Raw genomic sequence first — 10,503 nt, forward strand, 5'->3', positions numbered from 1 at the left:
GACGTTTCGGGCCTTTCTGAAGAAGGGTCTAGGCCCGAAACGTCAGCTTTCCTGCTCCTCTGATGCTGCTTGGCCTGCTGTGTTCACCCAGCTCTACACCTTGTTAGCTCAGATTCTCCAGCAACTGCACTTCCTACTATCTCTGAAACATGGACTTAACGTGTGCAGTTTGTCAATGTGCATCAGGAACACAGAAGCAGAAAATTTCCTTACATCAGTAAGACTGTGTACGCACTAAACTGAAAGTCTGAATCACAGAATGAACACAACGACACTAACCTTTCTAAATAATTGTCAATATACAAAAAGGAATCAGTTCAAATTTCCTGGTGGTTTGAATATCTTACCCCATGATAGGGCAATAGGAACAACAGATAATTTATTTTGAACCAAACTGCTATCCTTTGGAGGATATAGTTCTTAGAGATGTTGACATGACAAAGTGCTTGTTAAATCTAGTCTCCTACTCAGGTATTCAAGGTATCTGATCTCAGGACTCATATAGTAACACATAACAAATCTGCTTTATAAATGTGAAGCGATGTACAGCATTATGGAATAGTTTTAATTAACAGAGTGTGCATTACATAGGAAAATTCAAATGACAGTTGATGTTAGTCATATTCTCATCAGAGGTGAAACAGCTTTATTAGCAAGAGATGAATATAATAGAAGATGCATTTGCACACATAAAAACATACCCATTTCCAGGTATTCATAAAATAAGCCCAACTTTGATATGGATTGCAGCTGATAGTCTTGCTCCCATCGGGGAAGTTTCTCTTCTGATTTTTCACGACACCGAGCAATAAGGTTCTTTAACCACCTGTACAACAAGAACAACTGACATTTGGTAAATAATGGCAAGGTTTTGTATTCAGATGAATGGGAATCTAGAGCCACTGCAGGCATCCTCAATATAATGTACCATTCCCAAAAATCTACTGGAATTTTTCAAAGAGATAGCTAAGTTGGCCAATGAGGATAAGATGGGGATATCATCTGCTTGGATTTTCAGAAAGTTATTGTGAAGCTTTACTGTTGGGGTGTCATGGACCAGATCAGACCACCTGAAAATATTTTAAGAAGGTAGTCTAAACCTATACCCTAACTTTTCTTATTTTTAAAGGTAGATGTAAAGTGCATGTTCTAGATATGATACAACTGGTCAAACCACTCGAGGTTAAGCAAAACACAATTTATTTAAACACTATAGTTAAAATATCCAAAAGAAAGAGTAATTTAGAATAGCTTAACTATTGGAAAACTTAACCGAACAATAGATACAGTACCTATTACTAATTAACTCTCCCAAAATAGCAACATCCCATAAACACGCCCCTTGGCAAAAAGGTAAATTCAGACATAGATACTTACATGCCGTTCAACATCAAGAGAAATTACAGAGAAAATCATAGTTAGGAATTATTTACTGAAGCTCCAACTCTTCTGGGGCCCAAACAGCTTCTCAACTGCTACAGCGAAAAAAAATCTAGACAGCCTGATCTGGGAGAACTGCCCATTCCCTTTCCATTGTTACGACTGCTTTAAAAAAAACCTAAAGGCCTCTTAATTTAGGCTGGCTCCTGTAGCCGTTTCAGCACCTCTGCCTCTACAACCTCTCTTCAAAAAAACCCAGGAAAAATAACCTTTTTAAAGCGACAGCGTCATCACACCTCCCCCCTTAAAAGACGTGAACCATCAATATACAAAAATGGCTTCATTTTAAATCCCTTGGTCTTATTCTATTAGTACACTACAATACATATGCATAAAGTTGACTCTTAAGCATGCAAACGTTCATTACTACATTGTATTTCAGTTTATTTACTCCTGCCACAAAATGCCTCCATCTTTCTTCATCCAAGTCGCAACAGCGCGTCAGCAACTACGTTTTCTCATCCTGCCACGTGTATAATGTTCAAACTGAATGGCTACAATAATAAGCTCCACCTATACAATCTGGAACTTTTGTCCTTAAATTTCTCCAAAAACTTTAATGGGTTATGATCATTATACACAATTGTCTCAGGCACATTACTGGCAATACAAATGTTGAAATGTTCTAAAGCCAACTCCAAGCTCAAGGTCTCCTTATCAATCGTGGAATATTTCTGTTGATGAGCATTCAGCTTTCTGGACAAATACCTGATAGGTCTTTCTATCTTCTCGTTGTCTTCTTGTAAGAGTACAGCACTGACACCCACATCACTTGCATTGATAGCCACTTTAAATGGCTTTGCATAATCAGGTGCGGCTAGTACAGAGGCAGTGGTTAACACAGCTTTCAGGCTGTCAAATACCTTCTGACAGTCTGCCATCCACTGAAACTTTCTGCAGTTTATCAATAGGTCAGTCAATGGAGCAACCATACTGCTATAATTTGTTACGAACTTCCAATAAGACCCACTCAATCTCAAGAATCGTAGTACTGCTCTCTTTGTCGATGGTGAGGGAAACTCCCCAATAACCTTTCTTTTCACATTCCATGGGACATCTGTCCATGATCCAAGAACACAACTTGGGCTTTTATGAATTTACTCTTAGCTAGGTTTATCACCAAGCCTGCCCCCTGAAGGCAATTGAATAATTCCAATAAATGCTGCAAATGTTCCTTCCGTGTGTGACTAAAACTCACCAGGTTGTTAATGCACACCACACAATTGGGTAATCGAGAAATAACTTTATTGGTTGGTTTTTGAAATGTGGCTGTCAAATTTTTCATACCAAATGGCATGAGTTTAAATTGGTATAGTCCATTTGGTGTTACAAACCCAAAATTATCTTCACCCTTTCAGATAAAGGTACCTGCCAGTACCCTCTGAGTAAAAGTCCAACTTAGAAATATAAGTTGCTTGTCCCACCTTTTCAACACAGTCTTCCAAACATGGAATCGACTATGAATCAGACTTTGTAACTGCACTGACTTTGCGGTAGTCTTGGGCACTGTCCGCTTTTGGTACCGCTGCTATGGGTGAGCTCTAGTCACTACAACTCACTTTGATTATGTTATCTTTGTGCATGCGTTCAATCTCTTTTTGAACCTGTGCCAACTCTAGAGGGTTAGGTCTGTAAGGATGTTGCTTAATTGGAACAACATTTCCTATATCTACATCATGCATAATTAAACTAGTAATTCCCAGCTTATTCGCACGTATCTCCCCATGCAATAGTAATAACGCTTTCAGGTCATTTTGATTTTTCTCTGGAAGGTAACTCAATAATTTATCCCAATTTTTGAGAACTTCCTCATTGTCTAATTTAATTTGAGGAATGTCTAATTCAGAATCCTCTGAACTTGGTGCTTCACTTTGTGTTGTAGCCAGTAACATTCTCCTTTTGCTTTCCTTCCCCATCAAAACACGTTTTGAGCATTTTCACATGACACACTGTAAGAGATTTCTTTCTATCTGGAGTTCTTATCAAATAATTCATCTCACTCAAACTCCTTTCAATTTGATAAGTTCCACTAAGCCTTACTTTTAAAGGTTCATCTATCACTGGAAGTAACACTAACATTTTATCTCCATTAGCAAAATTGTGAATTTTTGATTTCTTGTCTGCTTCCTATTTCACCATATGTTGTGCTGCTTTTAAATGCTGTCTAGCCAACTCCCCTGGTGTATTGAACTGTTCCCTAAAATTTGACACGTAGTCCAAATATGTGGTCTCCGAACTCTGACTTGCCAACTTCTCTTTAATTAATTTTAGTGGTCCTCTCAACCTCATGCCCAAAAATTTATTCAAATGGACTGAATTTGGTCGATTCATTTGGTGCATCCTTAATTACAAGAAGTACAAATGGAATTCCTCTATCCCAGTCATCTGGATGGTCAATAAGCCCTCAACATAGTCTTTGAAATTTGATGCCACTGTTCTAACACTCCCTGCAATTCTGGATGGTACGTAGCGGATTGGAATTGTTTTATTCCTAAACTATCCATAACTTCCCTGAATAATTGTGACGTAAAATTTGACCCCCGATCTAATTGTATCTCTGTGGGTAGTCCATATCTAGTGAAAAATTTTATGAGTCTTCAACAATCCTTTTAGCTGTGATGGAATCTGGAAATCTAGTGGATGCATTTATTATTGTCAACAAATACTGATTCCCACTTTTTCTTTTAAGTAGAGGTCCTATGCAATCAATTAAGACCCTTGTAAAAGGTTCCTCAAATGCAGGAATGGGAATTGAAGGTGCTGCTTTTATCACTTCCTGAGGTTTTCCAATTACCTGACATGTCTGGCAAAATTCAGCTGCATCCTTATGCAGTCCAGACCAGTAAAAATGTTTTTGTATTAAGGCTGCAGCTTTTCTTACCCATGAAAGATGTCCTACTGGTAATTCATTGTGCTACCCGCAACACCTCCTTTCTATAATCGACTGGTGATACAACTTGATGAACTTCTGCCCATTTCTCATCCACCTGAATATGTGATGGTCTTCATTTCCTCATCAAGAGACATCATTTTTAAGACAGTAATATTCTGGAATACACTCAGATTCTTCTTCTGTGTACACTTTTGGATACAATTGCTTCAGTTTTTCATCTTTCTGTTGTAATTCAGTTAATTTCACTGAACTAAAAATATCCACTTTGTCCTCCACCTGTTCTTGTTTTGTCTCAACCATTCAATCAAACATGGTTTCTGATAATTCTACTTTGACTTCCTTACCTTTACTCTTTGATTTTTCCCCCTGCTTCAACTGCTGGCTTTGTGACCTTGTTATCACAGAATCAGGAAAAATCCCAGGATATACTTCGTGCAATATCTCAGTTGCCTGATTTTGAACTGGCTTTTCAACGACAGTAGGCAGCACTCCTACCTGTAATCCAGCTATATCATTACCAAGGACAAATTGTATTCCTGGACCCAAGAGTTCCTCCAGTACTCCTACCACCACTTCTTCACTTTTCACCAGACACTCCAACCTCATGCTACCTAATAGAACATTTCTCGTCTCACCACGAATTTCATATATTAGCACTTCTTCTGGCAATAGTCCTTCTGAATTACATATCTCCTCATCTCTCAACATCAAAGATTGACATGCTCCCGTATCTCTTAAAACTGTAATTTCTTTATGTGATCCTCCTGGCATATGTCAGTAAACCTTACCCTTGCAGGTAAATGGTTTAAGAAGATCTGGCTCTTGCTTCTCAAGAAACCTCCGACCAGGTTGTACATTCTGGTGCAGCATTTTAGCCTCCAGTGTGTTTTCCTTTTCCATTTTAACAAAAGTCAGTGGCTTATCCTGCTTTCCTACATCTATATTCCCAGTGCTTTTTCCAAACCACCAACACTGTGACTTCACGTGGCCTACTTCATTGCAATGAAACCACCTGAGCTTTTTAACTTCTCTATCCCCTTCATGGGTTTCCTTTTTACCCTGTGGTAAACTATCTTTCTTATCTTCAATGACATCTACTTTTCCCATACCACCTGAGGATTTCTCTTTTCCCCAATTTCTATCCCTCACAGATTGAAACTGATGTCGGAAGTCAGAATTTGATTACAAACCAACTCGTAATCATCAGCCATTTCAGCTGCTAATCTTGTAGTTTTAACTCTTTGCTCTTCCATGTGATTTGTCACTACTTCAGGAAGTGAATTTTTGAACTCTTCCAAAATAATTGTCTAAGAGTGTCATATGATTGATCAATTTTTAATACCCTTATCCACCTATCAAAATTACTTTATTTGATCCTTTCAAACTCAATGTACATTTGACCAGGTTCTCTCCTTAGATTCCTGAAACATTATCTGTAGGCTTTTGGCACTAGCTCATAAGCACTTAAGATGGCTTTCTTCACATCCTCATACTCCCCAGATACCTCCTCTGATAGTGATGCAAATACCTCACTAGCTCTACCTACCAACTTTGTTTGGATCAACAAAACCCAGATAGTCACTGGCCACTTCATTTGTTTAATCACTTTCTCAAATGAAAGGAAAAATACTTCTATATCCTTCTTGTCAAATTTAGGCAATGCTTGGGCATATTTAAACAGGTCCCCACCAGGCCTTTGGCTATAATCAGTTTGCTCATCCTCACTATCCTCCTCACTAAGCCTACCTTCTACCTTCACCTCCACTCTTCTAAGTCGACCTTCCTGTACAATTGCCAACTTCTGAAATTCAAACTCTCTTTCTGCTTTTCTTCTCTGTCTCTTTCTCCCTTTCTTCTGCGATAGCCATCCTTTCATTTTCTTTATGTTCTGCCAGGGCTATTCTTTCCTCTGTTTTTAGCTGTAATTCAAACTGTTTCAGTTTTTTTTCACGTCCAAGCCTCTTCATCTGCAACTGAATTCAAGCTATTTCCATCAAATTTAAATGTCTAGTTATTGCTTTAATTACTTCCCCCTTTCTGACAAAAAGGAAGGTAATTAAAGCAAGGGGAGGCGATGGCCTAGTGGTATTATCACTGGACTGTTAATCCAGAGACCCAGATAATGTTCTGGGGACCTGGGTTCGAATTCCACAACGGCAGATGGTGGAATTTGAATTCAATAAAAATTTGGAATTAGGACTCTAATGATGACCATGAATCCATTGTCAATTGTCAGGAAAATCCCATCTAGCTCACTAATGTCCTTTAGGGAAGGAAACTACTGTCCTTACCTGGTCTGGGCCTACATGTGATTCCAGACCCACAGCAATGTGGTTGACTCTCAACTACCCTCTGAGCAATTAGGGATGGGCAATAAATGCTGGTCCAGCCAGCGATGCCCTCAGCCCGTGAATGAATAAACAAAAGCAACCACAACTCCAGTTTGTCTGCCAATTCCAACAGCCTTGCCTTGCGCACGTTTTGTAAAATTCCTGCAGTCACTTCTTCCACCCCCAGAAAACTCTTAGTGGCTGAAAGAGCCATTACTACACAAAGCATGCCCTGTTTACACCAACCGATTCAACACCTGAAACAAAACACACTAGCACCTACCACTTGCTGCCTTTGAGTCCAACAACCCTAAGCCCAAATTGGAATTAGAGAATTATTTCCTGGCAAGAATCCCTGGTTTGTTATGAACCAGATAAGACCCCCTCAAAATATTTTAAGAAAGTTGCCTAGACCCTAACTTTTCTGATTTTTAAGGTAGATGTGAAGTATGTGTTCCAGATGTGATGAAACTGGCCAGACCACTTGACCTTAAGCAAAACACAATTTATTAAAATACTATAGTTAAAATACAAAAAAAAAGGAATTTAAATTAACTGAACTATTGGAAAACTTAACCGAATAACAGATGCAGTGCCTATTACTAATTAACAGTTCCAATATAGCAAAATGCCACAGACACACCTCTTCGTAAGAAGGTTTTCAGGCAGATTTTTACACACCATTCAACATCAAGAGAGATTTCAGAGAAAGTTACAGTTCAGTATCATTTACTGAAGCTCCAATTCTTCTGAGACCCAAACAACATCTCACTGCTAGAGCTAAAATATACTAGAACGCCTGATCTGGGAGAACCGGCCACTCCCCTTCCATTGTTATGACTGCTTGAAAAAAAAACTTAAAGGCTTCTTAACCCATTGACTTAGGCCAGATCCCGTAGCCACTTCAGCGCCTCTGTCTTTACAATCTCTCTTCAAAAAATCCCAGGACAAAATAACCTTTTTAAAGTGACAGCATCGTCACATGGGGATGCTAACTTTTGCATGAAATGGTATATCACAGTTCTGCCTTCCTGTTTAGATGGATGTATAAGATATTGTGGTGTTATACAGAAAAAAAGTAACAGATCTTCCAGAATTCAGCCCAACATCCGTCTTCAAGCCAATGCAATCAGGCTGCATTTTCCCAAAAAATTGAATAAGTGTCAATTTTCACCAAGGCTTTCTCTTTTTAAGCTCTACTGGGTCTTCTCACATAATTTTACAAAGTTCATGTTATTACAAATGCACTATGTCTCTATGGTGTCACTCTCACACTATTTAGTTCTCGCCAGCAGCAGTATTCACCACTGCCAAGACGTTCCAATTTTCCCATTGCCAGGACCTTCCGATTTTCCCACTGCCAAGACGTTCCAATTTTCCCACTGACAGGACCTACCAATTTTCCCACTGACAGGACCTTCCAATTTTCCCACTGACAGGACCTACCAATTTTCCCACTGACAGGACCTTCCGATTGTCCCACTGACAGGACCTTCCAATTTTCCCACTGACAGGACCTTCCGATTTTCCCACTGACAGGACCTTCCGATTGTCCCACTGACAGGACCTTCCAATTGTCCCACTATCAGTTGCCATATTTAAACGCCAGCCATGCACCAGGTCAATCACCGCCAGCTAGAAACTGCCTCACATAGTTGTAGTGTCGCAGGAATTGCCCCTGAGCTAGATGACGAGGTGCAAAGGACAGCTGTCCTATCTGCTGAAGACCACCAGAGGAGACCAGGCACCAGACTCTGCCAGCTCGGTCTTAAGTTATCAGCCGGTGACTGTAATATCCACACTTCGAGGGAACACTCATGCAGTGCAGGAAGAAAGTTAATGGCCTTCTGCAGTCCACAGATCACAAAATGATTATGGTGCAGAAGGTGGCCATTCAGCCCACAATCCCTGCACCGGAAGACAAGCATCATCGCCTACAACCTATTCCTGCTTTATTCCCCCATACTCCTGCATACAATTTCTATCAAACCTAATGCCCTCTGGAATGCTTCAACTGAACCTGCCTGCACAACTGCAAGCTGTACCCTGGATTTCTTATTTGTGTTTTCTGCTTTATTTATATTTCTGACATCAGCCAGACTCTTTTGGTGGCTCTCTCATCTCTGAATCACAAAGTTCCTGGTTTTAGACCACTTCAGGGTTTTGAAAACAAAAATCTAGACTGACACACACGTCTAGTATTGAAAGAGTGCTGCACTGTTGGAGGTGTCAAATTTTGGATGAATCATTGCACTGAGGCCCTCGCTGCCTAATTGTAGAGAGGAAACAGAATGGGACTAATTTAGCAGCGAGGCTGAGAAATAGCTGAATGACCTAAACGTAGATTGTTGATGACCGTTTGAGCATGGGTACATTTATCAGATGTTCCAACATACATAAACTTAAACTCATTCAGAACAATAGAGCCCTGCATTCTCTTCTCCAAAAAGTCTAGGTTTTTTAAATTATCCTTTGCTTGCTGCCTTAAGGTTCCACATCGTTTGGCATTAATCTCATTGACTTCTCTCACTCTTCATTTTTCTACTCAGGTATGTGGAGATTTCCCTTTCCATCTGCCTCAACTGTAGTGTTGAGCTCCCTCAATTTCTAGAACACTGTCAAAAAAATGTTGCTACATCCACGGGCCGCCTTTAAAAGCCTCTTGAAACTTTCCTCTTTAATCACTACTTCAGCAATCTCCGCTTATCTCCATCCTACTCTGGTCCAGCACTGGATTTTGAATTGCAATCATAGTTTACTATGATACAAGGTCCAGTATATAAATGAAAACCGAAAGAACTGCGGATGCTGTAAATCAGAAACAAAAACAGAAATTGCTAGAAAAGTTCAGCAGGTCAGGCAGCACCTATGGAGAGAAATTAGTGTCAGCATTTCGGGTCAAGTGACCCTTCCTCAGTTCTGGTACATAAATGTATTGGATTTGAGTACAGAACCAGAGGATGAAACATCAAAATGAACATGTCAAGGAAGTTAGAAAAACAACAATGTAAATGATCAGAAACAAAATTTTAAAAATACCAGATTAGGTGATTAAAAATTTTGGTTAAGTAGATTCCATGATGGATTGCATACAATGTGGGAACAGTTAGTTGAATGAGTCAAATAGCAGTGCCTTCTTCTATTTTTGTATTCTTATTTGTGAATGTACAGGTATCTTATGAATATTTGTAAGTATTAATTTGCATTTTAAACAAAGTAAATTTTAACCTACTTCCTCCTTCATGCATCAATTGATTTGACTGAGTGTTAATTTTAGCTTTTGACTTGGGGACGAGGTGGAGCACGTTGTTAAGTATTTCATCTACTGAATACAAGTTTGAATGCATTCCAGAGAGGGTGACTGTAGCTTTCTGTATTTCCTGTAGAATGGCATTTAATAGAATGCCATTTCATACAATTCCATCCGTCAAAACTATTATAAATACACAAATGTAGATAATTCCATCACAAAATGTGAGGATAGCAGGGAAGAGGAAACACAAGTGTGGTTTTGGTCAGCCATCTGCAGTTCTGATGAGTTTGTTGTTCAGGGAGGGAAATGCAAAAGACTTTGCCAAAAGGAAAAAGCAAATGATCTAAGATAGAAGAATGGTCAATTCGGTATCATTCCAACATGATTATGCACATGTAAGATAATTATAATAAATGCAATACTCAAAAAACTAATTTTAAAAACTAGATTTTTAGTTTAAGATGCTGAAAAAAACACACCTCATATGGACCATACTGCATGGAGCGTCTGTGGAAATACTCAACTGCTTCCTAGGTTTCTCCAGGAATACTGGGGACAGTTCTTGTGACCGTCACTTGGGCTATGGC

The 10,503-nt window shown here is 39.3% G+C and overlaps 1 protein-coding gene across 1 annotated transcript in view; it reads right to left on the minus strand.

Moving 5' to 3' along the window:
* Positions 1-10,503, minus strand: part of LOC109916922 (anoctamin-6-like) — a 99,580-nt gene that overhangs the window by 20,573 nt on the left and 68,504 nt on the right. Inside the window, exon 11 of the mRNA XM_048607955.1 lies at positions 702-826. Within this exon, the coding sequence (XP_048463912.1) occupies positions 702-826 (125 nt within the window). The remainder of the gene's footprint in view (positions 1-701; positions 827-10,503) is intronic.

Source organism: Rhincodon typus, chromosome 18 (genome assembly GCF_021869965.1).
Source record: "Rhincodon typus isolate 14 chromosome 18, sRhiTyp1.1, whole genome shotgun sequence".
Classification (NCBI taxonomy): domain Eukaryota; kingdom Metazoa; phylum Chordata; class Chondrichthyes; order Orectolobiformes; family Rhincodontidae; genus Rhincodon; species Rhincodon typus.